Genomic DNA, 27,130 nt, shown 5'->3' with positions numbered 1-27,130 from the left:
GTATCTTTTTTAATTAATAAAAATTAACAATAGATTAATATTGTATATGTTGTGGTGTCTGTTACACGGTTTTATAATACTTATATTTGTTGACAATTTCAGATAACATTTATTTGTTGATTGACGATACTCATACCGATTAGTTTGTTTAGTAATACAAATTCTTTCCGACATCGGGGGATGTCGATCTTTGAGGTCTGGCAACACAGCTTTTCTCTGGCCGGCGCCGCGTGCGTATCAGTCGGGTCTGGAGCAGCAGCGTGGTGACTTTTGAGGGAAAACCCGAATGCTCTCTCCGCTTTAACCGCACCAGGACTGAGGAAAGAAGCCGAGCCCGCCGCCAGGATGCTGGTGCTGTTCGAGACCGCCGCTGGATACGCCATCTTCAAAGTGCGTCATCGCCTGTCTCGTCTTTTACGGTTAAAAATGCCAAGTTGTTGCGCGAGAGTCAGTGGCGTTAGCTTCTGGCTAGCCACGTTGCTAGCTCCTGAGAGCCCGTGTTGTGTCTCCAGGTGTGTTAAAATTGCCCGGTTCGGTGGTGAATACAGACGTCGGTGTGTTATTTAGGAGAGTGTGCCAACGTTAAATCTCGCGTGTCGCTTGCTCGCTAGCTTCCCGGCTAATCCGTGAGCTAGCGAGCGATCAGAAGGGCCTGCAACCACGTGTGGTGGTTGAGCTGGAGGCTCCCCCTCTCCTCCAGAGGTGGAATCATTAACGGCTAATACACCGAGAGAGGAGGCTGCTTTAAGCGATCGCCACGCAGCTTCACCTCAACTTTAACTTTGGCACCTTCCTATGATAGAATCGCGTCTCGCACTGGCCTGTTCCGGCGTCTCAGACCTGGTTCTCTCACTGCTGAACGATTGGAACTGTTTTTTCAGTGCGTGACGACTGACTTGAAATCTGTGATTTTTTTTTTCTGCCAGGTTCTCGATGAATCAAAACTGCAACAGGTGGACAGCCTTTATAAGGAGTTTGAAACTCCAGAAAAGGCCAATAAGATGTAAGTGTTTGATCCCATCAGTCACGTGTGACACAGCAGCTCGTGCCAGTCTGTTGAAACCTGCGTGTGTGTTTATTTGCCAGTGTGAAGCTGAAGCACTTTGAGAAGTTCCAAGACACGACAGAAGCCTTGGCAGGTAACCTCCTGCTTGCTCCCCCCAGCGCCTGCTCGTGGTCGGTGATGCATTTCTGCGTCTGAGTGATCCTGATGCGTTCTGCAGTATTCGTCACTACCCCTGAGACCACAGATCTTTTCAAAATGTTGTAAAAATGCAAATCTTACCCACGTGTGAGAGGAGCAGGGGTCTTGATGCAGTGTTCCTAACTTCTGCCCCTCAGCTGCCACTGCCCTTGTGGAGGGAAAGATCGGCAAGAGTCTGAAGAAAGTGCTGAAGAAGGTGGTTGCCAAGGAGGCTCATGAGCAGCTGGCCATCAGCGATGCCAAACTGGGAGGGGTCATCAAAGTAAGTGGCCTAGCGTGTGCAGCTTGCGGTGTGTGAAGCGCGGTGTCTAACTGGGTGTGGTTTTCAGGACAAGCTGGACCTGAGCTGCGTCCACAGCCCGGCTGTAGCTGAACTGATGCGGTGCATCAGGGGCCAGATGGAGGGTCTCATCACCGGTCTCCCCCCCAGAGAGATCAGCGCCATGTCTCTGGGGTTGGCTCACAGGTCAGCGGCGTCTTCTCTCCCCGCCTGACTGTGGCTCGCTGTCTATGATTACACTCGCTGTCTGAAAGCTCCCTGTAGATTTCCCCCAGCGTTTTCGTCACTACCACTGAGGCAGCACTCTCTCCCGGGGTGGGAGGAGACTTTAGTTGGGGTTGCTATGGAACCAGCTGATGCATCTTCACTTCTCTGTCCTCCAGTTTGTCCCGTTACAAGCTCAAGTTCAGTCCGGACAAAGTGGACACTATGATCGTGCAGGCCATATGTAAGTAGAGCTTTTTTACCATCCCATAGTTGGGAATATTTCCTGCTTGTAAATGGAAAACCAGGAAACTGCAGTAGACTTTTGTGTAATAGCGGCTCTGATGACATCATAGCGCATTATCTAACTTGTGCTGGCTGGCAAAGCTGGTCAGGGCTGTTTTTATCGAGGATGCGACCTCAGCGCCTCTCTTCCTCTCCTCAGCTCTTCTGGATGACCTGGATAAGGAGCTCAACAACTACATCATGCGCTGCAGGGAGTGGTATGGCTGGCACTTCCCCGAGCTGGGCAAAATCATCACCGACAACCTGGCGTACTGCAAAACCGTCCGCAAAATAGGTACGTGGAAAGCGCGTCGCTGCAGGGGCAAGTTGCATGAAGCCGGAATCGCTGACACGTGGTCTCCGCAGGCGATCGCACGAACGTGGCCACCTCTGACCTGTCGGACCTCCTCCCGGAGGAAATCGAGGCGGAGGTCAAGCTGGCTGCCGAGATCTCCATGGGAACAGAGGTGTCGGAGCAGGACATCGGTAACATAAGCCACCTGTGCGATCAGGTACGTTGCGCTACGCGGCGTGTTACTCTCACAAGGGCGTTGAGTGGTGAAGTGGCTGTGGTGATGATGATGACGGCTATCGTCTTCCTCCAGAAACGATCCGTGTGGGTTTTTTCAGTCACTACCTCATCTGAACAGTCACATGTCGGCAGCTCGCTCTTTGCCACAGGGAGGACCTCCCATCATCAGTCTCTGTTCCACAGGTGATCGAGATCTCGGACTACCGCGCCCAGCTCTACGACTACCTCAAGAACCGCATGATGGCCATCGCCCCCAATTTGACAGTGATGGTCGGCGAGCTGGTCGGCGCCCGTCTCATCTCACACGCCGGTAAGCCACAGAAAAAATTGGGGAACTCCAGCCGAGCGGTGATGATCATGACACCACGTCACTTTCCTGATGACAACTGATGGTTTTAAGTCACTACCTCATCTGAGCTTGATTTAGAAGCCGGGGGGTGTGGGAAGGGGGGGTCGCGGGGAGACCTTGACGCTTACTTTTTGTGTTTCCTGTGGCTTTGAGGTTCCCTCTTGAATCTGGCGAAGCATCCGGCCTCCACGGTTCAGATCCTGGGAGCAGAAAAGGCTCTGTTCAGAGCCCTGAAGACCCGGAAAGACACACCCAAGTACGGTCTCATCTACCACGCCTCTCTCGTGGGTCAGACCACTGCCAAGAATAAGGGCAAGGTATGTTGAGCGACGGAGGAAACTCGCCTCAGACCGCTGTCGACGGTGTATAACGGGCCGCTTCATCTGCCCAGATCTCCAGGATGCTCGCAGCTAAAGCGGCTCTTGCTATCCGCTACGACGCCTTGGGAGAGGACACCAACGCAGAAATGGGAGCAGAGAACCGCGCCAAGCTGGAGGCCAGACTGCGCCAGCTGGAGGAGAAAGGAGTAAGTACGACAAGAGGATACAATAAACGAGTGTCCCGGGGTGATACTGAAATGGTACGTTGTGCACATTCAAATTGGGAGCAAATATGCTGAAAATGCGTTTGCCCCGAATTCTGTTCAGATCCGACGAATCAGTGGAACAGGCAAAGCCATGGCAAAGGCAGACAAATACCAGCACAAGAGGTGAGCACTGGCAAAGTACCCACACCCCCGAGATACTTAACTCTTCCAAGTACACGGGCAGGTGTTAAAACTTCCTCTCGTCTCTAAAAGTGAAGTGAAGGTGTACGACCCCTCCGGCGACTCCACCATTCCCTCCACCTCAAAGAAGAGGAAGTTTGAAGAGGTAGAGCAGGAGGAGGAGGAGGAGGCGGCAGAAGAGCCCGTAACACCGGTGGTCAAAACCAAAAAGGCTAAAAAGGAACGGGTAGAAGAAGGTGGGTGAAACTGGAGCGAACAAAAAGAAACCGTGTCAGCGTTTTTTTTTTTCTCCTTCATTCTGACGCTGACTGTTTCCTCTGCGTATTCCTCAGAGGAAGAAGCGGAAACGTCGGCAGTCGCGGAAGAACCTCCCAAGAAGAAGAAGAAGAAAAAGGACAAGAAGCCGGAGCCGGAGCCGGAGCCGGAGGAGCCCATGGAGGAAGTGGAGCAAGTCGAAGCAACAGAGGTGGGCTGGAAAACTACAACACGAATCTTAAAATAAAAAAAAAAAATCAGTCATTTAATGTTGTTTTTTCTCCGCAGTCAACAGAAAAGAAGAAAAAGAAGAAGAAAAAGAAGATAAAGGAAGAGGAGGAAGACTGAAAGGGAGCCCGTGTATATATTTTAGTTACTTTCATGTCATTTTAGTTCCGTGTGGTCACACACACACACACACACACGTAAGCAAGACGACGCCGAGTGCCTGCTTCTGAGACGTCCGCTAATGTTTGAAGAACGAAATCATCAAATCCACTTTAATCACAGCGAACAACGAACGGATCCGATATCAGAGTCAGAAAGTGTGAGACGTGTAAATCTTGTTTGTAATCTACTGCCCTCTTGAATTTTTTTTTTAATGTTTTCTTTGTGAACACATCTTTATCAGGTGTATTAAAGCACAGACTCCGTGTTTTCTATGGAAAGATTGTTCTTTTTCTGTGAGAGGTCTTTGCTGTCCGACTGTGAACATCTTCCCCCCCCGGTGAAATAAAACCAGTTTGCAGAAACGGGTTCCTCCTTATTTGGTTCAAAGCTTTGCCATAAAATGAATAATTTTTTTTAATTGCCAATAATAATAAAAAAAAAAACCCTGTTTTAATCGGTCAAAGACATTTGTTTGAACCTGGACTGATTCAGTGCAATAATGTAAGTGAAAAAACACGAAATAAATGTACAATTATATACTGCGAGCCTTTACTCTTATATTCTGTTTAAAAAAAAAAAAAACGGAATCAAATTTGACCTCCATTTTCCCCACATATAATACTGACGTTTACGATGGTATATGACACGCAGTAATATTGTTATGGTTGTAAAATACATACTTAAAAATATCAATGTAAAATGAAAAAAAGTTTTTCAAGAGGCATTCGAGGGCGTTTTAATGAAATCAACCGTAAATGTGAATGAAGCGGAATCTCAGCGAAGCCAGGCATTATTAGATGAGCACCGATCCGATAGCGTCGTCCGCTCTGAGCTCGATTGATGCGCTCTGCCGCTGGTACCACATGGCGTGACTGCGCCACGGTTGGATGTAGTAACAGATGCCCTGTGTAGCTACCGTGTGCGTGTGTTTCGCTTGCTCTTTGGGAGACTAATACGCATATAAGAACAAAAGAAATGTCACAACTACAAGTGAGGTTCTTCACGGAGAACAAAAGGTGAGCTCCGGTTCTCAATTACGACAAAAAAAGGTATTAATAACTTTAGCTAGCTGGGTAGCTAACTACCTTTAACCTCAGCTAACAGTAAAATACTATGCGTTTTCCGTGTATCCAGTCTGTACTGGCTTAGCCACAGCTAGCGGCTAATGTTTGTTTTTAGTGAAGCTAGCTAATTCTAATCGTCCTGAGTTCTGCTTTCTTAATAAACCCATCCGACTCAAGTCCGACTGTCCTCGCAGGTACGTTGTAGACGATGTCCCCTTCTCCATCCCAGCCGCCTCTGAAGTCCAGGACCTCAGCAACGTCATCAACAAGCTCCTGGAGACCAAACATGGTATAATACCACGGTCGCCTTATTCTTACTGTGATTAGCATTGGACGGTGTTGGATCTCTGTTCCTACTAATTCCAGCTGAAATTCTGTTTTGCATCATTGTTTTTTTTTAAGATCAAGGGGATGGGGGGGCGGGTGCACCAGGGAGATTCATGTCTGCAATGCTCCTGTTTTCACAGCATCTCATAGCAAGGTGGAGTTTGACTTCCTGGTCAGGGGTCAGTTCCTGCGGACGCCGCTGTCCACTCACATGGAGACGGAAGGCATATCGACAGTATGACTAGCCTCAGTGCTTCTACATGATGATATTTACCCTTAAGTCAATCCACCATTCATGCGTGTGTGTGTGTGTGTGTGTGTTACAGGAAGACGTGGTGGAGATCGAGTACGTGGAGCGAATCACAGCCCCGGAGCCGGAGGAGTGTATGATGCACGATGATTGGATCAGCTCCGTCGATGCAGACGCTGAATGGTTAGATGACGCTAATAGTAGCACCAGATTCAGGTAATATCTGGCGTGCTGCTCCCCAGTAGCCTTATTTGTGTGTGTGTGTGTGTGTGCGTGTGTGTGCGTGCAGGATCCTCACTGGGTCGTATGACAAGACCGCCAGAATCTGGTCTGTAGAGGGCAAGGCTGTGATGACGGTGGCTGGACACACAGACGTGGTCAAAGATGTAGCCTGGGTCAAAAGAGGTGAGCTGGACAGGATAATTACAACTTGTTAGAAACACAACCGTCTATAAAACCCGTGTGTGTGTCTTTATTCTCTGTAGACGGTCTGACCTCTCTGCTCCTGACGGCCTCTCTTGACCAAACCGTCCTACTGTGGGAGTGGAACTCGGAGAGGAACAAGGTGAAAGCCAGACACTGCTGTCGGGGACACACGGGGAGCGTCGACACTGTCGCCACAGACCCGACTGGCTCAAAGGTGAGGTTGCATAAAAGTTGGCGAGAATATTTAAGGGGGGTTGGGGGAGAGAGAAGTCGATTCATGTTTTTGAACTTCACATTCCCTCCAGTTCTGCAGCGGATCCTGGGACAAAATGTTGAAGATCTGGTCAGCAGGTATGTGCTGAAGTTTAGGGAATGACTTTTTAAGCGTGCGGTAAAACTAAATCGCTCTCACGCCGCAATCTCAGTGCCCACAGACGACGCGGACGAGGTGGAGGAGCCCGCCGACAGGCCGAGGAAGAAACAGAAGACCCAGCAGCTGGGTCTCACTAGGGTGAGTGCAGAACACCACGTCCCCCTTTTTAATCGGTTCCTTCAGTGTGATGGTGTTGAAAATGAGGCTCCAGTACGTATTTCTTGACCCAGACTCCCTTGATGACGTTATCTGGACACAACGAGGCAGTGTCCTCCGTCCTGTGGTGTGACAACGAGGAGGTCTGCAGTGCATCCTGGGACCACACGATCCGCTTATGGGACGTGGAGACTGGAGAGAGGAAGACTACGCTGGTGAGACACAGCAGGACGGACACGGATGAGTAGAGACGGTCCTGTCCCTGCGGGGATTGTTGTAGTTCTATTTAGACGCCAAAATCATGGACGCTAAGTACTTCAAGAATGGTACTTTTTGGCCACGTTGTGTCAAGTATTACCATGTGGTACCAAATACTGCAGTTACTACATTATTTCTTAATTTTACTGTTGGAAAACTCAAGTTTTTCTTCTCCGTCTCAAGTTCAGGCGATGAACGTGTGTGTGGGATCCATCTTGATGATGACCCAATACTTCCCGCAGGGGGCTTTTATTTTGAAACATGTATAGGGAATTTACTGTGTGTGTGTGTGTGTGGGATGGGGGTGGGGGGGTCAAAACGGCTGCTAAAGGCGTTGGTTCTTGTCCCTCCACAGACGGGCACCAAAGTGTTCAACTGTATCTCCTACTCGCCTCTGTGCAAACGCCTGGCATCAGGCAGCACTGACCGACACATCCGACTGTGGGACCCCCGCACCAAAGGTACCACTGACACCCCCCGGGCTTCTCTCCTTACTTCTCTGACTCACGGTTCTCCTCCCACTGCTCTCCAGACGGCTCGCTGGTGCTGTTGTCTCTGACCTCCCACACGGGCTGGGTCACTGCGGTGAAGTGGGCCCCCTCGCACGAGCACCAGCTGGTCTCTGGCTCCCTGGACAACGTGGTCAAGCTGTGGGACACCAGGAGGTTTGTAGGCATCTCAGCGGCGACAGTGAGCTCGGACAAGCACCGCACGATTCGCTGTAAAAGCTGATTACTAAGAAAAACAGCACAGTCATGACGGATGATGTCAATCAAAGTATTTCTCAAACCACACACAAAGTTAAACAAGCAGTATTTTTGTGGTACTGTTTTCAAAACAAAGCCGATCGTGCAGTATTGTTCAAAATAGTGTACCTTTTCATTTCTCTTGTAGTTCCATAATTGCACAGGCCAAATTGATGGTGCAAAGCTTGTCATTAAATGCACCGTTTTGTAAAATGTCAAGTAGAAATAACTTCATTCATGAAATGTGTGCTACCCTGTGTGGTTACCATGACTACCGGGTGATTTGTATGCATTTGTCGCATTTCACTCGAACAAAGTTGATACCTGAAGCTCTATATTAGCCATACTCCTAAAACAAACAGGAAATGGGTTTTGTTTAAAGGAGTTCAAGGCATAAAAATCAAACTGTTTTTTTTTAATATTATTATTATTATTATTATTTTAGCTGTAAAGCTCCTCTGTACGACCTGGCAGCCCACGAGGATAAAGTGTTTTGTGTGGACTGGACAGAAAGTGGGGTAAGACATGATTTTCTGCAAATGGAATTCTAAAGCCAACAATAATCAGTGTTTTATCCTGAGGGAAATTAAAAAGCAGCTGCTGTGACGTACCACAGATGACGCTGCACCTTCCCGCATCAACCCCGCGTGTGTAAGCGGCTGTTTCTCCGTTTCTATTTTCAGCTGATGCTGAGCGGAGGCGCAGATAACAAGTTGTACACCTACAGATACACAGCCTGTCAGACGGACGCGGGGGCGTAGGCTCGACAGAGATCCGCCATGATCGCCACCGCACACGGCACACATGCAGAATGGACAAGAAATATCACCGTTGTGAGAAGTAGATGCAAGTGTGATTCTACATTCTGTTCTGTTTAAAAAAAAAAAAAAAAGTGTGTTCCTCCCAGGTTATTTTATATAAATATTTTCTTATGGATTGTTTTCATGTAACCCAAGAAATCATAAATTAAATATCTTAAAATATTTGTCTCCTTTCTTCACGGCGCTGTTTATTGCTTCTTATTTTAGATTTGTGATATTCGGAGGGTACAGCAAAGAGGAACAGCGCTAGTTGATGTTTGTTTCTTAGCTAGATCGATTTATTGTGACGGATATTATTCTTTTGCGTGTTACACAGTTGGTATGCGACTTTTAAAGCACTTCCTCCTGTGTGTAGGAAGCAGAAAAGTAAACTGGCCTTGTGGATAATTGCCTTCTCTTCCTCCTCAGACATGTTTGCTTAAGATATGTGGGAACATGAAGAGATGTCACTCTGTCTGTGGAGGTTTTTAGTGTTTGAACCAAGCTTGAGTCTGGTTTTATAAGGAAAACTTCATATTTTATAACTTTTTCCTCAGTCATCAACACCTTAACTGCAGCTGTTTATCTCATTGTTTAATTGGAGTTCTGGAGCTGAAACTGCTGTAAAATCTAGGCTCCAATCACCTCAGCCGCTCTGCAACAAACGATCTTGGGTGTGATGTGAGCTGCAGCGACCCCTACAGCCCGAACAGCGCTATTGCGCCTCAGCATATCCTGTTTCCCAGAGCCAGGTGATGGATTTCGGGAGAGGAGGCTCGTCGAGCTACGCTGCATATGTAGATGCTCGGACTGCCGTAATATTCCCTAATGTGAGATAGAATAAGGCTATAACAACCCAAAGTAGTCGTTAACCTTCATATCTAACAGATTATGCTGTAGTATCGTTTGGTTAAATGTTGACAAGCCGCTAACGGAACGCTACGACTTGCTAGCCCTCACTAGCTAAAGTGCTACCAGCGCACGCGCGAGGGACGGCGGGGCTCGACTGCAGCTGTTAGGTTTTTATTTCTATTTCTTCGTGTCACGTAAATGTCAGAATAACCCGTGCTGAGGGGTTTAGTCCTACCTTAAACCCGCAAGTCAACCGGCTGGCTCTCCGTTCTTCGGACTCGTCGGAGTCGCAGGTGTCCGGTACCTCCGCCAGTCACCGTAGATTAGATTACCGCCAGCCCCGTAGCCTCCGGTTGTGCTCCAGCCGGTAATAACCTCTGCTAACCGTGTGTAATGTGATTGTGTCGCACCGGGAAACAGCCTCCGGATCAGATTTCAGCCTTGTTTTCATGTGTGTCCCAGAGTCTCATTCATTTTAATATCTAATAGACGGTCTTTACGCAAAAATCGTATTTAGCTTCGTAAATTTGAATAAAAAAAGACTGACGCAAGAACTGTCTTTCTGTGAGAGGAGCTTTGAAGGAAGGAAGGCGTTTTAATTCTTATTTTTTTGTTCAAACATCTGTCTTTTTTATTTTTAGAACATATAAGGCTCACCTCCAATGATGGACGGGTACGTGTACATAATACAGACTGTATTATTTGAAACAGCTGTTATGGACAGAACTCCACAGCTGGATTGACATTTTATAGGATACCTCCGACTGAGTGGCTGTCTTTGCCCTCTCCCCCAGGTTCGCGGGGGACATGCTGGGCAAGGACAGCTCGGTGATGGCGCGCATGCAGAAGAAGTTCTGGAAGACGAAGCAGGTCCTCATCAAAGCCACTGGAAAGAAAGAGGATGAGTACGTAGTGGCTTCAGACGCTGACCTGGATGCCAAACTGGAGGTAGGAGAGGAGAGATTTTTATGTTTTCAAGGAGAAACTTTTTTTGTTGTTGTTGGAGAAATATTCTTGTTGTCCATCGTCCTAAGAGCCAGACAAGAAGAAGGAGACTCCTCTCTCCCCTGTGTGTGTACCAGAGACCCTCAGAGATCAGCGGACAGCTAGTTAGCTTAGCACAATGAGTGGTAGTGGCTGGGCGCAAGGTTGCTGGAACTACTTCTCTGATGGGGCGTAGTGATCTGATGCAGCAAAACACAACACTCATGGAGCTGGAAATTGGTTTGCTGCTGCTAATCATGGCTGAACGAAGGAGGAGGGAGACCTAAAGGTTTTGGGTGTTTAGTGAGCAACACAGTGGTACGCTAACCTCCCAATCCGCTGCTATTCATTGTGCTAAGCTAACTAGCAGTCAGCTGATATCTGAGGGTCTCTAGTACACACACAGGAGGAGGATGGGCAACAGCAAACCAAGTGTCTGGATTGGGGTGTGTACCTGCATGGAAGCAGTGGCTCCTCCTCATATTTCACCTGATAAATCTTTGCAGTTGCCTGTGTTTGATTTAGAACCACATGTCTGCAGAATACACCCAGAGGTGTTGGAGTCTCTGCTAGCGGTCCTCCTAAGTGTGCTGAGCTTCTGAGGCCGTTGTTAACAGGGTACTGCGTGTTCCTCCGCCTCAGTCGTTCCCCAGCTGGTGCATCAAATGAGAAAAGGCAGTGCTGAGGAGCTGAAACACAGCTGGCTGGCTGGGTGGCGTCAGTGGTGACATGCTGTCTGGTCACCCGGCCCCATGCAACGGGGGCGAGGTCGTGTTTCACCAAGCAGCGAGGGGATACACTACGGGGCTTTGTTAGCTCCAGATCAGGACTCTCCTCTGTTCTCCTGCCGTCGTGATTCCTCGGTTCATACGCCAGGGAGACAGAGGGGGAGAAAGTCGTCGCCAGGCCTCTTTCGTACATTCAGACGAGTGGATTGCTTTTTGTCTTTTTAATCCCTCTCGCACATCATCTCGGTCCGAGACGGAGCCCCTGCTGAAGTCTGTGACGTTCCCCTCTTCGATAAACGTGATCTTCACGCTCATTTCTATCAGTCACATTTTAAAGGGTGCAGGGTGTGTGACAGGTCGTGCACAGCCCGAGATCTGACACTTCCAGGTGCGCTGGCGCGTGTTTGTGTGTGTAGCCATTACTGAGGCAGACAGAATGAAGGTAGCGACTGTTGATTCTCCAGTTAATCAGTAACTCTACACGTTTAATCCCCCTCCTTTGCTTTCTTCGAGTCACGTAAGACGGTAGAAGCAGGCAGCTCAGCATCCAGCAGCCTAAGATCAGTTCCCACCGGGATAAAGTGTTTTTTCTAGTAACTGGATACTCGCTACAGCAGTACTGCAAGCTCTCACCCTGCATACAAATACAACCTTAGAGCAGTTCGCGCCAAATTCGGCCGCCACAGATCCAAATATGACGGTTCTTACTCATGACTTGCCGTGGAGCCGACGGGAAGACAGGATGACGACGGTGACAGTTTAGAGCGCCAAAGAAGAAGAAAGTCCCCGCGCGGTTGACGACTCTAACACGCCTCGTTTGTCTCTGCAGTTCTTCCGCTCGGTCCAGTTCACCTGCACGGAGCTGCTGAAGGTGATTGAGAAGTACCAGCAGAGGATTACACGTGAGGGGATCTTCTCATCCACTAACACCTGGATAGGAAGTAGTGCGGCGAGTACTAGTACTAGATTAAAATGGCAGATCAGTTCTGTTTTAGTCCCAGATTCAGGAGAAATCTGTTTTTTCATCCAGGCGTTGCACTGGAATATTGACTCTACAAGACATATCGATGTTGTCCACAAATTCCCTGAAAAGACCCAAGCCAAAGTTAAAGAATTGTTTGTTTTTTACAAAGATTTTTAGGAAATTGAATGCATGAAATACACCACTAAAGGGTCAAGATACAAAAAAAAGAATACATTTTTGAGCTATTTTTAAATATTCAGCACAGAAGATGCTGAGAACCGCAGAGGAAAGTCTTAATGTCTCATTATCTCTCTTTAAGCATGAGTTATATTTTCCTCTTCTCTCTCTCTCTCTCTCTCTCTCTCCCCCTCCCTCCCTCCCTCCCTCCAGGTCTGTCCCAGGAGGAGAATGAGCTGGGCCTGTTTCTGCGCTTCCAAGCAGAACACGACCGCACCAAAGCAGGCAACATGATGGACGCCACCAGCAAAGCCCTGTGTACCTCCGCCAAGCAGAGGTCAGCGGCAGGAAGTGATTGTGGTTGTGATGTGGCGCTCGCTGCCGTTTATACTTCTACCATCTCCTTCTCTCTCCCGCAGGATGGCGCTTTGCCCGCCGCTGCACCGTTTGCACCAGGAAGTGGAGACGTTCCGGCAGCGCGCCATCGCCGACACGCTCCTGACAATCAGTCGTATGGAGAAGGCCCGCACCGAGTACAGAGGGGCCCTGCTCTGGATGAAGGACGTCTCCCAAGAACTGGACCCCGACACTTACAAACAGCTGGAAAAGTTCCGCAAGGTGAGAAGATGGCGTTTTGTCATGCGTTGGTGGTTCCTGGATGATTTTGATGAGGGAATGTCACTCTGTCCTCAGGTCCAAGGACAGGTCAGAGGGACCAAGAGCCAGTTTGAGAAACTAAAGAATGATGTGTGCCAGAAGGTGGATATGCTGGGAGCAAGCCGCTGCAACATGTTGTCCCACTCACTCTGTACCTACCAGGTGTGTGTGCGTGCGTGCGTGTGTCGCCTCACTTGTCCGGAGTCGGGGGAACTACTTTTTTCAGAGACACCTCACATCTTGTTCCTCTCTGTCCTGACAGACCACACTGCTGCAGTTCTGGGAAAAGACGGCCCACACCATGTCGGGGATCCACGAGGTCTTCCAGGGACACGTGTCATATCAGTTCACCACGCTCAAGGTAGCTCGGACTCCCGCGCCACAGGAAGCACGGACCGTCCACCATCTTTGTCACATTCAACATCATCTGTCCCCGTCACAGGACCTGCGAGACCCTCTTGAGCAGCTAACAGAAGCACAGAAACAGGAGGACCGGAAGGAGAAGGCTTTACAGAGCAATACAGACAGGTGGACGCGCGCGCACACACACACACACACACACTCTCTCTCAGACCATCTGCCTCTGTGTTCATGCTGCTTCTCTTCTCTCTCTGTCCTCATTATTAGCACGCACACACACACACACACACACACTTCTCCCTCCACCCGTCTCACTCTCTGTTTGTCCTTCGTGTCTACGTGTCCCTGCATTCATTCACCTCAGCTATGTCTTCATCAAACACGAGGCCAACATCACGCCAGTGTTTACTCACACGTAAGTTACCGCGTGTATGACGGGGCGTAGTGGCGCCGTAGCTGCGGGCCTGTAGACGAGTCCCCCGCTAGCTGAACCCAGCCTCCCTCACTAGGTTACATGAAACACCGTCTCATTGTTCCTCTGCTTCCTCCTGCCCTCAGTCTGGTGTCTTTGGATGAAGAGGAGCCATCGCAAAGCGCCTCTGACGCAGGTGCGTACTGCCCCCTGGTGGCTGAAACACACAAGGGCTTGCCTACCGTCCTCTGGTGTCGTCATGGACACATTACATTGGACTTGCTGTCAGGTTTAGCTGTCATTTCTCAAAGCCACCAAGTTTTGGTGGACGCGTGTATAGAAATGTTTTTGTAAGCTATAGGTAGTTAAAAGTACTTCATGGAGCTGTTGTACTGCACAAGGACACATACTAACAACTGGAAGTATCTGTGAGTTGAACTTTTTGTCTGTTTCCTCCCAGGCCACGCCCCCAGCAGTCCTGAACAGACCCAGGCAGGTGACAGTGGTAAGTGTGTGTGCGTGTGTGTGTGTGAGAGAGAGAGAACCGCAGCAGCTGCTATCATGCTGCACTTGAGTAAATAACACTGTGACATTGGGATTGTCGATACCTGTCCCTCCACACACTCAGCGGCGCCGCACCCTCTCGATGGACTCTCAGCCTGCGCCGACGATGACTTGATGCTGATGGCCTGTGATCTGCCGCAGCTGCCCCCCCCTACACACCCCCCCTTCCTCCCCCAGCTCCTGTCTGCTGCCCAGACCGGAGACCAGAGTGAGTCCTGGAGAGTCCTCCTCCTCTGAACCTCGTTTTTCTCTTCCATGTGGCAGAAATTCCTCTCTCCTGGAATTAACCTCTTCCTGGCTGCAGGGGTCCACGCTTCCTTCAGCCACCCTCTGCTCTTAATCTCACCGACCGCTTTGACTTCCTGATAAAACTGTATAATCTACGTGTTCATGTTCTATCCGACTGTACCACCACGTCATTGTTTCAGCGGTTTACAGCCTGAAAGTTGAGAGAGTTTATTCAACCACAAGAGGAAATGAGGTGTCACCAGGCGCCCGGTCCAGCTGGAGAGCTCAGGCTCAAGGCAGCTGGTCTGTGGATGCTAGTACGATCCAAAAATAACTGGGCAAACAGTCGTTTCTAAGACTGATTGAGAACAGTGCTGGAAATAAATCAGTGGATATTTTTAACTTCAAATGTTCCTTTTGGGGGGGGGGGGGGCAGATTATTTTGAATGGAATTAATTTTGACCCTCTTGTTGTCGTTTCTCTCGTCTTTTCCATTTTTCTGGACTGGACCTCACTGAATCTCTGCCGTGATGCACCTGCCGCTGGTCTAACGGCACCAGCTCATCTTCTCTGTCCTCTCTAGGTGGGGGTCTTCTCCCAGCTGGACCAGGACTGAGACCGGAGGAGGAGGATGGCGAACGTAGCGACATGGCGTTCCTCAAAGACCTCCTCAGCCCGGGTCCAGGAGCTGCCGATGACTTCAGCAGGGAGTGGCAGGATGCTTTCGGGCTCTTCGACCCCCCCAGCCTCCCTCCCGCAGCAGCTGGGGCAGCGGCAGCAACCATCAGCAGCCAAGGACCAGCAGCCCGCCCTCCCTCCTGCCCCCCCAGCCCCACTGGCTTCCTGCCCTCCCAGCTTTTGGATCACAGTCTGAGCTCCACAGGTGAGCCACACTGCACCCTAGTGGCAGGTTCAGCTCCCTGCAGTGCCCCAATGCTTTAATCGGTTAGAATTCCCTTTAACCATGCTCTGCCTTCAGGCTGGTCCACCCCGCCAATGTTCCAAGCTCCGCCCCTGCAGCCCCCTCCTGCTCAGAGCCAGTCAGCTCCACCGCCGCCAGCTCCTGCAACGAATGGTGAGACGTGTCCACATCTGTAACAAGGATTGAAGAGTTGATTTGATCACAGTTCATAAGGATTGATAATGTGTGTGTGTGTGTGTGTGTGTGTGTGTGTGTGTGTGCGCGCGCGCACGCAGCCACTGCAAGTGCATCCAGAGACATGTCAGCTTGGTTCAACCTGTTTGCAGACCTCGACCCGCTCTCCAACCCTGACGCCATCGGACGCTCCGCAGATGAGCTGCTCAATGCCTGAAAGAGTGTGTGTGTGTGTGTGTGTGCGTGTGCGTGCAGCAGTATACGACAGCATCAGGATTCATGCAACTTATCAAATAAATTAAACACAAATTAACAGGTAAAAAAAAAAAAAAAAAAGGCCCGTAACACTGCCAGTTCAGCTGATGTGTATCTGCTCTCCTGCAGCAAACACAAATGCGGCGCCGCCGACTCGTGCGCACACAGAAAACCTCACAGGTGTGTGCGACATTTGTCCGTGTTCTTAGAATCTTTGAGGTTTCTTGTGGACGAGTGTCTCCAGCTTTATTCACTTCGGGGTGTGGGTCTGTTTGCCGGGTGGAACCGTCACCAAGGAGCCGGGATGTTACAAAAACAGCTGTCGTTGAATGTAGAAGCACACGATGTGTTCATGCGAGGGCGTATATATCAGACGTGTGTGTGTGTGTGTGTGTGCGTGCGTGTGCTATTGTGTGCGAGGTCAGGCTTGTTTGAATGTTGAGTAAATATTTACTTATGACTCCAAGACTATCTAATGTTACCACTTGGAACAGGTTTTTTTGCTCGTCACCCTCAGTTCAGAACAAAGTCTCTTCTCCTGTATTTTGTAGCGCCACTTAAAGCTGCAGTGTGTAACTTGTGCCTCCTTCTGGGTTGAAGAGGAATCACAACGACCCAGTTGGGTGTTTGCACAGTCGTACCAGGCACTGTTAGCTTGGGGTTTTTTTTTTGCCGGCTTGAGTAAAGTTTGTTGTCATCAGAGACAAAATCTTGTGTTTGACGAGATATTAGTGAGTCAAAGTTACACCCCGCAGTTCTAAACGCTCGCTGTCGATTCAGCTAGCTAAAGCAGAGCTAACCGCTAGCTAACAGACATCTTGTTTACCAGCTTGTGTTAATTAAGCGATACACATCCCCCACTTAACAATGGTAATCTAAAAAGAGCATTAATAAATGGTTAATTATGATTAATTACTGCTTATTTCACACTCAACGAAGCATAATCGAACCGTTACTCATGTAGCTGTGCTGTAAAGTGTAAAAGACGAAAATTACCTCTAGCATAAAGTGTTGGATTCTAATTAGCATTAAAATGACAGGGGGAAAAAAAAAAGTGATTCTGACGGAAAATGTCTGCGACTGGATGACAAATACAGAAAATAACGAGGTGAAAAGAAACCAACTGCACACAGAATAAATGTGCTCGAGCTCCCTGCGCTTGTCCGAAGACTGAAGTCGGTTTCAAGTTTTCTACATCACCAAACTATCATTGATGAGTCCTTCGTCTGTGCTCCTCCATGAAAGCGGCTATCAGCTCACTGTGGCTACACAGTCGGAGAAGCTAATCTCAAAACAAATGAGATTTGTGCTGGGGAAGGAGAGAAAAAAAAAAAAAAAAAGCTTGAAATTCTGACTGAAAATAAGAACGGCAGAGGTTTTTAAGACGGAATCAGAAACGGGAACCGTACATTTTCCACCGGGGATGCGAAGCGAACCGTCCCGAGCTCACGAACCGCGCGTGGATTTTCAGGAGCGCCAAAGCAGCGAAAGTGAATCTCCTCGTGAGGAAGCGCGCGATTAATACGCAGCGATGTGAAGTTGTTAATGAGGGTGTGTTACCACGGCGTTAGGATCCGCGAGGAAATCCCGTGCAAGGAAACGTGAAGCTGTGTGAACCGGTCTAAACTCTGCTGCCGCCGCCGCTGCTCCCCCATCTTCGCCCCTGCTGAATGTAACAACAGTCTCTCGCTCACATTAACAATCAAGTCTGACGCCAAGAAAAACAAAACAAAAAAACAAAAAAAACGTGTGGATGAAAGGGTTTTTTTTTTTCTTTCCTTTTTTTTTTTGTCCGGAAGAAAGTAGGGCACGTGGATTGTTTGTGGTGGAAAGCGTTCGTCAGCCCTACAACTGAAGCTGTACGCAAATATTTATTTTGAAACGCGTAGAATAAGAAAGTCACACTGTTGACACTGTAAACGTAACTATTTTTAAGCTCTGTGCGTATTTTGCAAACGCACAGACAAGACTGTGGATGTTCAAGGAAAAGCGGAGAACGGCGTCACGTATCCTCTCCCGATGCACATTATATTTGTATTTTGAAGAAAGTAGTCCAAGAGCGTCTGAATGTGCGGCGTAGTCGTAGAATGATGTCATCATCATCGCCACTGTTTCCTGTCGTTGAGACGTGACGATGTCGACACTGAAACCAAATCGTCCCGTGTGCCTGTGGGTAGTGGGACAACTACTTTTGTGTGTGTGTGTGTGTGTGTGTGTGTGTTTTTAATTTTGATGTGACTTCACTTTACACTCTTGATTAACACACGTCAGAAAAAAAAAAGAATGTATTTCTCACATGTCAATCACAAATGCTTTTATTTAATTCAACTATGCCTTTTATTTCACTCGAGGGATCTAACAGATGACAACTCCAATAAACTGGACAACCAAACAAAGAATTGTATCTTTTTGTGTGTGTGTGCGTGCGTGCGTGTGTGTGTGCGCGCGCACGCGCATCCAAAATGTTTTAAAAGGTTTGCGTAAACATACATCTGTCCAGAAATGACATATGTTTTCCAGAGCCACATTTTGGAGCAGGATATATATCTTTTTTTTTTTTTTTTTTCAAATTTAAATAAAGTTCTTACATAGCTTTTTGTTTTCTTGCACTTCTACTCTTTCACAGGTTTTTTTTTTTTTCCCCGCTCCATTTGTGTATTTCCGCTGTGTGTGAGGCTACATACGTAACAGCCGCTGCGCTCCTGTAGTGTCGACTTTGTGTGTGTGTGTGTGTGTGTGTGTGTGTTTGCGCGCGCTTAGTACATCATCTAGTCACTACAACCTGAGATGGACGATGTAATCTATTCTGGATTAAAATTCTCTCAAGATCCAATTACACTCCTGAAACAAGTCTGATAAATAAATACATTATTATTCACAATAATGAGACATGTAGTTCACAGTACTCAGCGGAGGGCGGGGGGGGGGGTATATGGTACAATTGTTAACTCAGTCAGATACATATCTTTGTCAGCCAATACAATACGAGTGCGCCTCAGTATTTACAGACCCGGTACATTCCTATCCCACTGTAGGCAGGCACGGTCAAGTAGTAATGACATATACTGGGGGGGAGGGGGGTCCCGAGCACGGAGGGGCTGTCAAACCACAAATACACCACCCACATTTCTCCACGGTGATAGAAAACGTACAAAAAGCGTGTGAAGGATTTGTGCATCGATCAAGTCTACCGAGCTAAACGTGCGTAGCCTAGTTTGTTAGCATCTTCAGACCTGCACCAGATGAACTCATCAGATACGGATTAAAGCTTAGCCAGACCGGCTCACCTGACTTGGCGTGGCAGGTTATTTTATGACCGATGCTATCATCATAATTCCTTATCGTTGTTTACCAAATTTGTTGTTTTCTGGTGTTTAGCTTTTTTTTTTTTTTTTTAAATTTCAGACATTAGCCTCTTTGCTAATATGTAGCTTTAAATTTGGATTAAATAAAAAAAAAGAAGAAGAAACTCGATGCCAGGTGATGTGCAAATAGCGTAATTAGCATGTTTTCATGAAGCGACCTTTAATATTTCACGGCACGAAAAGTGCGACGGCAGTGATACGTGTGAGTGGCACGTGCTAATCAGTCCACACACCCATCCAGGCTCATGACCATGTGGGTTTTTTATGGTACGCCTCTCCATGCTCAGAGAATCAGAAGGGGGGGGGGGTGAGAGCCCCCCATCCCCCTGTCTCCCCCCCTTTGGACATGAAGACATTTACAACACTAGCAGAGCAAGACGGAAGGAAGTCAGCGGGAGAGTGAGAGAATGTGAGAGAAAGGCGGGAGTGGGGGGCTGTGATAGAGAATAAAACATTTTCGGAGGCTGGCGCTAAAGAAGGAGGGAGGGAGGGGCGGGCAGACACAGGTGGAGCACGCTGCACACATCATAGCCCTGGCCTGCGTTTCCCATGATACACTGCAGCTGGTGGGGGAGCAGCTCGCTGCTACCGGTTGTAGGATGGTGAAGGCATCGACTCATCTGGATTTGGTTCACAGGTACCTAGCGTGTGTTAGCGCTGCTTAGCCCCGCCTCTCTGTGTGTATCTCCGCCCATCACGGTGCAAAGATCACATGATCAGAGCACCGTCCTGGTTAAGGGGAAACTGAGCGGTCTAAAATATCAGGCACATTTTCTTTTATTTCTCCTTTTCACAACCCTTCAAGTTTTGCTACGATATATCTGGCAGCACCAAAATTAGCCTCAATCTCTTGGTCGCCGAGGAAACCGGCGGCCGTTTTTTTTTTTTTTTTGTAATGGAAGGCATATTTTTATATCAAGAGAAGTAACTACAGATAGAAAAAGAGATATGTCCGTGGAAAGGCGCCATGGTATAATACGATGAAATAAACGAGTCTGTGGTTTTTGCTCTTTTTTTCTTTTTTTTTTCCTCCCAAAAATCAGGAACGTAACCAGCAAGGAAGGTCAGAGACAGCAATGAGATGGACGCTGCAGGACCCCCCCCCTCCCCCCCCGGCCAGGACCCGGGGGTGCAGGACGCCAGTCGTCTGCGGAGGAGCAGGAGGAGGAGGAGGAGGAGAGGCAGTGGGAAGCGCTTTTCAACAAGATAAGGACATCAGAGAGCTTAGCTGGCATGCTGAAGGCATTTTTTGGAGCGTTAGGGCCGTGTTCTCAGATTGGGTGGGTTGTTTGGGGGGGGGGGGGTGATTTAAAAGCCCCCGTTGGGAGGTCAGAAGCTTTCGGGCTCCTCCAGGAGGCAGGGCTGGGTGGACAGAGGCACCAGGGACGGGGACAGACTTCGTAGGCCCACCCCGGGGCGAAAGTTGAGGTCCGGGGCGGGCAGTAAGGGCTTGAGGATGCTGACGAGGCAGAAGGCGGAGCCGCTGTTGGGGATGAAGTTGACCTTGTTACGGTCGGGACACAGGAAGGGAGGAATCTCCTGCAGAGGTTTAGGCCTGTAAACACACGGGGGGGGGGGGAGAGGTCACTCCCGCATCACACCACAGTAACAAGTTTGAGTAATGCAGTAGAAAAGTACTAGTGTCACGAGTAAAAGTACTGACATGGACTCTTCGATGACTTTGACCTTCTCGCAGCCCTCTGGCGGTTCCCTCTTGAACATGTAGCTGTTGTTGGGCCGGGGAGACGCGGCGTACTTAGGCAGCGGGGAGCAGGGGCCCAGCTCTGAGAACACACAGGTCAAAGGTCAGCGTGACACTCAAAGAGACTCGGGGTGTTTGTCTGCGGTTGTGCCGTGGTCACCTTTGTCCTCGTAGGGGCTGCCTCCGCTCGTGTCGTTGAGGACGGTGAGGTAGGAGGGCGAGATGGAGTCGGGACGGCTACTGCAGTTGCTATGGCTACCACTCAGGCCGCCCCCTGAGGGAGTCTGTGTGTCAATGCTGCGAGTGCTGCTGCTGCGCTGTGGAGGGACGGGCGGGGGTGCACGGTGCCCATCTGGGACATCCTGCGGCTGTTGTACAAACACACACACACACACACACACACAATTGAGGTCAGGATAACAGGAGTGCACCGGGGGCTGCTGGGTGCCGTCTTAGCTGAGGGACTCACAACGATGGTCTCCTCCTTCTCGGGGGTGTCTCGGATGATGATGCGTTCGATCTCCTGGTTGAGACCCTCCACGCTGTTGCGGAACCGAGGGGCGGAGGACTTGGCTATAGGGATGGGTATCAGGATGGTCTTGGGCATGGGGGACTGCAAAACACACAGAACACACACGCGTCACACCCATCAACCAGTGGATGGACTGGTCGAACACACAGCGACAGGCCCGGGACCGCTGCGCTCCAGCAGACGCCGCGAGGACCCCATGACGAGGCACCCGCCAAAAACTCACAGACGACATGTGTATTAGCTACTGAGTGAGCTGTGCCGTCGCCCCCTGCTGGCTGTGAAAAGTCATGCAGGTCTACAGCCAAACAGCCCAATGGGGACGCCAGGAAAAGCGGGACGTCCTCAAAACTCTCTAGATCAGGGACTCAACCTACTTCCGCTCAGGGCGGCTCAGCGCGCACACACGCACACACACACACACACGCCCGCACACACAGCAGTATTATCCCACTGATCACCTGCGACTGGATTATGGTGTGACTGCCATTGAACGGAGACTTGCGGTCTTTGTCCCTCCGGTGGCGGCTGCTGCGTTTGCTGCGCTGAAGCTGCTGACGCAATTTGGCAATCTGGAGAGTTTCACAGACAGACAGACACTGTAATGCAGACATGGAGATATGGATTTCAATCCTCATGTTTGGTCCACACACAGGTGAGATGTATTTTTACTTTGATTGCAGACAACACACACTCACACGCGCGCGCGCTCACACAAACAAACACACACACACACACACACACACACACACAGACAACGTGAATCAACGTGTTTGGCTCCAAAATCAGGAGCTAAACTGACCTCCTTCAGCTGGTCGGTGCTCCCACAGGAGGCCGAGCGTTTGTGAGAGCCCCTCCTCCTCTCATCTGCCCAGGCCCTGGGGGTCTGACACACACACACACACACACACACACACACACACACACACACACACACACACAAACGCGTACAGGTTAGAGCAAAGCAACCACATCAGAGGATACACAGGAGACAGAAGGAAAACATCCACTATGCAAACACGTTGATATTACAGTCATGAATCATGGAATCAACAGGAATTCACGGCAGTGAAGAAGAACGGCCGTCGTGGGCTAATCGATGCTAACTGCGCGTTAGCCTCTCGCATGCGGCTGCGGGGCTTTTGGGGTCACATGGCTGAGCTTGACGCTCCGCCCAGTCGGTGAGTTTTGATGATATTACTGATGTAAACGCACTGAGAGTTCAACTCACAAAGGGGTGACACGCGTCAGGTTGGACGTGTGCATCAGAAATGTTGGCGTCCACACCTGCCAGTGTGTTCTCGTTCGTTTGCACGGAAACTTTCCGGCTTGAATATTTCCGGAGTGAAAGCGCAGGAACCGGGCCGGTTCTGGTTCTGAGGATCCTGCACAGCTGCAGCAGCAGTCAAGCGCTGAGCGCCACAAACGTCTTCCAGCTGTGACCGGGGTTGCTTCCAAGTCAGCGATTGTCTTCGCAGCACCGCGGCGGCGACGATGATGCAACGGCCTGCAATCTCCTTCCCATCCTGTGTGTGGGTCGATCGGCCTGCTTCGTGAACACGCGCGTCCTGCAGGTCACGTGACTCCCAGTCTCAGCTGAGTCATTCAGGGCTCGGCAGCTGGAATGAGGAGTTTCTGGTCTGGGACGTGTACTTCTGAGGTCCTCCATGTTTCCTGGCTGAGTTCAAACGTTCTTCGCCTTCCTTGGTGCAAACACAGCAATGCATGATGGGACATCATGGAATGGTGGCTGCTTCCCAGGTGCACCTTGACGGCGGGTTGGAGTTTAATTAAACACGCGAGCTCAGCAGGGTTGTGTGAACAAGAGTGCAGCCCAGATGGGTCTGGATCCACCCCTCGCGTAGGTGCGGTGGTTCCGTCTGCTGCTGGCTGGACTCCCCTGAGTGCAGGCGCTGATCATGTGACTAGGCGCACCTGTGCAGGAACCACCGCCGCAGACCTTTTAAAAACCTGAGACAAACAAAGGAGTGTTTCCTCAGGAGCGGCTCGGCTCGCTCACGCTCTCTGTGTTTACATATGAAAGAGCAACGGCGGGGATCCAGGTCAGGATCCGGGGCCCCGCACCGCCACAGGCCGCTCTCTGTTTACGCTACACGAGCCACATTTGAGAAGCACACTTCCAAAGGACTTCTGGCTTGAATTTCCGTTTTCCAAAGACTTCCAGGCCTGTAAATTTTTCCGTGACCTTTTGTGTGTTTCGTGAACGCTGACACTGGATTTTATTGATTTAGAAGACAAAACACCGGTTTGTCTGCTTCTGCCCCCCCCCCCCACCCTTCCATAAAATATTTGAACATTTAGTGAGGATTAAAACACTGCGCTTGGCCTCCAGGCTGCTGTGATCATTGCCGAGCAGCAGTTTTTACACACACACACACACACACACACACCAGAGGACTCACCTGCGTCGCCTTGTCCCTCATGTAGGGAACGTGTTGGTGCTGGCTGTCGTCCTGAGGCCAGGGACCTGTCAGGTGAGAGCCAGCGACGGCGCCCTGTGAGGGCCACAGCTGGACGCGATGGCGGGAGCCGGAGAAGAGAATGAGAGGACGAGCGCTCGGCGAGAGAGGGCGGGGGAGCCGGAAGAGACGCCCAAGGGATGTGGGAGGTTAAGGCCACTGAGACGATCTGAGGAGGGATGAGAGGGGAGCGGAGAGTTTTAGGGCTGAATGGAGGCAAACAAGTTGTTTGTCAACATGGTAAACATATCAACAAATCAACAGATGCACAGCTGGCCTGCAGGATTAGCCTGTGCTGTCTGTCTAGGGTTGAGAGTGTGTGTGTGTGCATGTGTGTGTGTTGCCAGACTGATGCTAAGCCGTCCCATGCTGGCAGAGCGGATATACCCCCCTCTAAGTCTCCGCACGGCCCCCCTGGCATTAAAGGCATTTAACCAGCTTAGAGCAGGGTGTGTGTGTGCGTGCGCGCGCGCGTGTGTGTGATGCCCTCTGTCCGACTGACCCTGATCAGAGCGGCTGCAGGGTTAGCAGGAGTGCACAGGTCCAACCCACGGCCCCCTGCAGCAGGGTACCAACCGCAGAAAAACTCCAATTTGGAAACGTTTTGTCAATAATTTCTAAAAAGGTTTTTGTTTTTTTTTAAACAAACCGAATAAATTATCGAGCGTGAAAATGAACGGCTAACGACAGGCGATGTCAGCGACAAGCAACGCTGCTATCTAGGGGGCCGTCAGCATTTGAGATGGAAAAGTGTCAAATTGTTGGACGCCTCTCGCCTCCAGGCGGACGACCATGTTGACTTGCACGAAGTACTCACAGGTACATCACAACTACACACTTGGAGTTTCCTGACTGCAACTTGGCAACTTTTTTTTTTTTTTTTTTTTACCGGTTTTGCGGTAAAGACGCGCACGCTCAAACGCTTCAGCGCAAAAAGCAGCTGAGCATTCAACAACAACACACTGCACGCACACACACACACACGCACACACGCACATGCATCCGTTCATATGTGCAAACACATAGGATCCAGGACTGGATGTGCTGGAGCTAAATTTGGACAGGGTCTTGACCAGCTGCTGTTGCTAGGGAACGAGGCCAACCGATGTTCATTAACAGGCTTTTGTATGTGTGTGTGTGTGTGTGTGTGTGTGTAACAGGGATTTGGGTATTCCTGATTCTACCTCTCCTGTTTGAGTGTGTAAACGCGCCCGTAGCCCAGCAACCCACAGCAGGCCGTGGGCAGTAACGCCGTCTGGCTCAGACTGCTCTCACGTTTGCTACAAAAACAAAAAAAAATCCTGTTTCTCCGGCGGTAGCTCAGCTCGTAGCCGAGTTTCCAGTCAGGTGAGCTAAAGGAGCAGCTGGTTAGCTCTTTTAACACCAAATAGACGTTCCAGATCTGCAGAGAACCAGTTAACAGCACGGGAAATACATCAGAATTTGAAAAAAATTATCCAAATAGCAGGAAGCGCAGTATTTGTGTCGGGTATTAAAGCGCTGCGGGGATATTTTAGGGTTGTTTTTTTTTTGGTTGAAATGTGAATAATGACACAAGAATAGGTGTGTGTGTGTGTGTGTGTGTACAGAAAACACCAGCTTTTCTTCCAAGGATCCACACAGACACCTGAAGGCAGCGCAGGTATGCAAGTTCTCCCCTTTGACAGGAAACTCCTCTGAATGTTCAGACATTACCAATCAAAATGCGGAAAAAAATATCCTTACTAAATCAAACCTCGATTAAAAAAAAACAAAAAGGACTACAGAAAACGTACAAACACACGAGGAGGGAGATACTGAGTTTGTCTATGGCATGAAAAGATGATACAATCATTGGGACAGGCCTACAGAGCAATTATGTCTGATACTGTGAATTGTACTGCAATTTTCTGTATTTTTTTTTTTTGAAAGTTCAGCCCTGCGATTACAGCAAAGCGTGAAATACTGAAGTCTCCCGTCTAGATGCGTCAACATGTGCCTTTTAAGAGTCATAACAGCAACCATGAATACAACCAGAGGCATGAATGTGTGCTTATGTTGCAGCAGGCTGGGTTGGATCATCTAAGCCCTGGTTGTGATGCCTAAAATGTGCATTTTTGGAGCTCCAGCACAGGTGAGATATCCCATCATTGAGGAAGCACGTGTTTAAACGACTCCCTGGACATGCGTCGTGTAACAAATGTGTCAAAAACACTCGCGAACTGTCTATAAAGCGGCATCCAGGCTCCTGGTGTTATGCTAAAATGTGTATGCGGGACAAAGCGTGCTCACCTGCAGAATAGTGATCCAGCAGCGCAGCGACGGGGCTCGGAGCTCCGTCAGCAGCACGGCTCCTGTTGATATTTGCCGCTACACCAAGATGCTAGAGGCGGGGCACAAGACAGCCAACACCGGCTACCAGCGAGCAGGGAAGGCCCCTCTTCCACACGAACAGGCGAACACGGAAAACACGGACTGCGTTCGTGGGTGAACGGGGGATACAGCGGATGGGCGTAGCTGCGCTCGCACCCTGCCTCCTCCTCGTCGTCGCGGATGGATGTTTTTCTCTCCCGGTTGATGCGGCACGACGGCTGAAGCCGCAACCAAAACGCGTCACGGTCGAAGGAAAAATGAGTATAAAAAGCGGAAGACGCGTTAAGGACCCGGCAGAGTTCTCAAAATGTCGGAAAACAGGGAGAAAAATAAGAGAAGGAGCGAAAACAGAGACGGGGGATAGAGAGAAGAGGGCGGTGATGCTGGGCTAGCCTCGGTTGACACGACGGGAGAGGGACCAGTGTGAAGCTAGCAGGAAGAAACCACCCCACTTCCGGTTTAGGATTTCAAAATAAGTGCTGAATTTGTCGAGCCGTATTTAACGAATAAATTACGAGGAGCTAGTTTTATTCAACAAATTACAACAGCAGCAAGATGATAATTGATTTTTATTTCATTTAATGTTAAAATGGGTCGATATGTTGAACCAATTGATTAGCTAACACGCTAGTGCGGGGTAAGTGCACGACATTAATGAATATCCTTTCTTTGACAGGCTTTATTACGTGATTATTTCCTGAAGAGGGGCCCTGATACTCGCACACTGAGTAGAGACCTGAAACAACCGTCACAAATACGAGTGGAAAAAAATGCGTCAGAGGAACTAATCGTAATTAAC

The 27,130-nt window shown here is 49.5% G+C and overlaps 4 protein-coding genes and 2 non-coding genes across 13 annotated transcripts; 5 read left to right on the top strand and 1 right to left on the bottom strand.

Moving 5' to 3' along the window:
* The first annotated feature begins 219 nt into the window (after positions 1–219).
* On the top strand, positions 220–4,588 carry nop58 (NOP58 ribonucleoprotein homolog (yeast)). Its single transcript, XM_086221399.1, has 15 exons — positions 220–390; positions 927–1,003; positions 1,087–1,139; positions 1,342–1,466; positions 1,534–1,670; positions 1,868–1,932; positions 2,134–2,268; positions 2,340–2,485; positions 2,689–2,815; positions 3,008–3,171; positions 3,246–3,380; positions 3,502–3,563; positions 3,654–3,817; positions 3,914–4,047; positions 4,125–4,588. Exons 1-15 carry the CDS (start codon positions 346–348, stop codon positions 4,182–4,184), a joined length of 1,629 nt encoding a protein of 542 aa, XP_086077525.1. The 5' UTR covers positions 220–345; the 3' UTR covers positions 4,185–4,588.
* Positions 2,538–2,626, top strand: LOC147272458 (small nucleolar RNA SNORD11B). The gene has a single exon (XR_015116524.1). It is a non-coding gene; the product is annotated as a small nucleolar RNA SNORD11B (small nucleolar RNA).
* LOC147272457 (small nucleolar RNA SNORD11B) lies at positions 2,846–2,928 on the top strand. Its single transcript, XR_015116525.1, has one exon. It is a non-coding gene; the product is annotated as a small nucleolar RNA SNORD11B (small nucleolar RNA).
* Positions 4,589–5,056: 468 nt separating the features above from the next.
* On the top strand, positions 5,057–8,811 carry wdr12 (WD repeat domain 12). The gene is made up of 13 exons (XM_086221515.1): positions 5,057–5,242; positions 5,485–5,579; positions 5,758–5,852; positions 5,944–6,050; positions 6,157–6,272; positions 6,353–6,507; positions 6,599–6,644; positions 6,719–6,804; positions 6,897–7,037; positions 7,436–7,541; positions 7,613–7,745; positions 8,272–8,344; positions 8,510–8,811. Exons 1-13 carry the CDS (start codon positions 5,202–5,204, stop codon positions 8,585–8,587), a joined length of 1,272 nt encoding a protein of 423 aa, XP_086077641.1. The 5' UTR covers positions 5,057–5,201; the 3' UTR covers positions 8,588–8,811.
* A 525-nt stretch (positions 8,812–9,336) lies between these two features.
* Positions 9,337–18,660, top strand: ical1 (islet cell autoantigen 1-like). 7 transcript variants are annotated; one of them, XM_086220932.1, is made up of 16 exons: positions 9,337–9,456; positions 10,120–10,151; positions 10,273–10,426; positions 12,020–12,092; positions 12,545–12,668; positions 12,751–12,949; positions 13,025–13,150; positions 13,251–13,349; positions 13,431–13,516; positions 13,713–13,763; positions 13,907–13,956; positions 14,221–14,265; positions 14,389–14,532; positions 15,136–15,435; positions 15,532–15,627; positions 15,750–18,660. In XM_086220932.1, exons 2-16 carry the CDS (start codon positions 10,141–10,143, stop codon positions 15,863–15,865), a joined length of 1,674 nt encoding a protein of 557 aa, XP_086077058.1. In that variant the 5' UTR covers positions 9,337–9,456; positions 10,120–10,140; the 3' UTR covers positions 15,866–18,660. The 7 variants fall into 7 exon arrangements, with proteins under 7 accessions (XP_086077058.1, XP_086077319.1, XP_086077386.1 ...); XM_086221137.1 differs by lacking the exon at positions 9,337–9,456 and adding an exon at positions 9,469–9,640; XM_086221009.1 differs by lacking the exon at positions 9,337–9,456 and adding an exon at positions 9,469–9,645.
* On the bottom strand, positions 18,192–27,009 carry LOC147272453 (protein FAM117B-like). 2 transcript variants are annotated; one of them, XM_086221633.1, is made up of 8 exons: positions 26,251–27,009; positions 23,923–24,148; positions 22,302–22,385; positions 21,961–22,098; positions 21,440–21,583; positions 21,131–21,338; positions 20,932–21,052; positions 18,192–20,823 (listed from the first exon to the last, which is right to left on the bottom strand). In XM_086221633.1, the coding sequence occupies exons 2-8, from the start codon at positions 23,941–23,943 to the stop codon at positions 20,598–20,600; spliced, it is 942 nt and encodes a 313-aa protein (XP_086077759.1). In that variant the 5' UTR covers positions 23,944–24,148; positions 26,251–27,009; the 3' UTR covers positions 18,192–20,597. The 2 variants fall into 2 exon arrangements, with proteins under 2 accessions (XP_086077759.1, XP_086077841.1); XM_086221715.1 differs by having other exon boundaries at positions 18,193–20,823; positions 21,961–22,071; positions 26,251–27,004.
* Positions 27,010–27,130: the final 121 nt, after the last annotated feature.

The sequence above is a fragment of the Aulostomus chinensis genome, chromosome 1 (genome assembly GCF_037954235.1).
Source record: "Aulostomus chinensis isolate RoL2024-O1b breed Wild chromosome 1, RoL_Achi_v1.0, whole genome shotgun sequence".
Taxonomy (NCBI): domain Eukaryota; kingdom Metazoa; phylum Chordata; class Actinopteri; order Syngnathiformes; family Aulostomidae; genus Aulostomus; species Aulostomus chinensis.
The sequence above is the reverse complement of the archived record's forward strand: the minus strand, read 5'-3'. Positions and strand labels throughout refer to the sequence as shown.

Coding starts and splice junctions, on each gene's coding strand:
- nop58 (XM_086221399.1), top strand. CDS start 346: ATGCTGGTGCTGTTCGAGACCGCCGCTGGATACGCCATCTTCAAA. Junction 1,467..1,533: donor AACTGGGAGGGGTCATCAAA/GTAAGTGGCCTA, acceptor TGTGGTTTTCAG/GACAAGCTGGACCTGAGCTG. Junction 3,818..3,913: donor AAAGGAACGGGTAGAAGAAG/GTGGGTGAAACT, acceptor CGTATTCCTCAG/AGGAAGAAGCGGAAACGTCG.
- wdr12 (XM_086221515.1), top strand. CDS start 5,202: ATGTCACAACTACAAGTGAGGTTCTTCACGGAGAACAAAAG. Junction 7,542..7,612: donor GTGGGACCCCCGCACCAAAG/GTACCACTGACA, acceptor ACTGCTCTCCAG/ACGGCTCGCTGGTGCTGTTG. Junction 7,746..8,271: donor AAGCTGTGGGACACCAGGAG/GTTTGTAGGCAT, acceptor TTATTATTTTAG/CTGTAAAGCTCCTCTGTACG.
- ical1 (XM_086220932.1), top strand. Junction 12,950..13,024: donor AGCTGGAAAAGTTCCGCAAG/GTGAGAAGATGG, acceptor CTCTGTCCTCAG/GTCCAAGGACAGGTCAGAGG. Junction 13,764..13,906: donor ACGCCAGTGTTTACTCACAC/GTAAGTTACCGC, acceptor TCCTGCCCTCAG/TCTGGTGTCTTTGGATGAAG.
- LOC147272453 (XM_086221633.1), bottom strand. CDS start 23,943: ATGAGGGACAAGGCGACGCAG. Junction 22,386..23,922: donor TGAGGGACAAGGCGACGCAG/GTGAGTCCTCTG, acceptor TGTGTGTGTCAG/ACCCCCAGGGCCTGGGCAGA. Junction 21,584..21,960: donor ACACCATAATCCAGTCGCAG/GTGATCAGTGGG, acceptor TGTGTTTTGCAG/TCCCCCATGCCCAAGACCAT.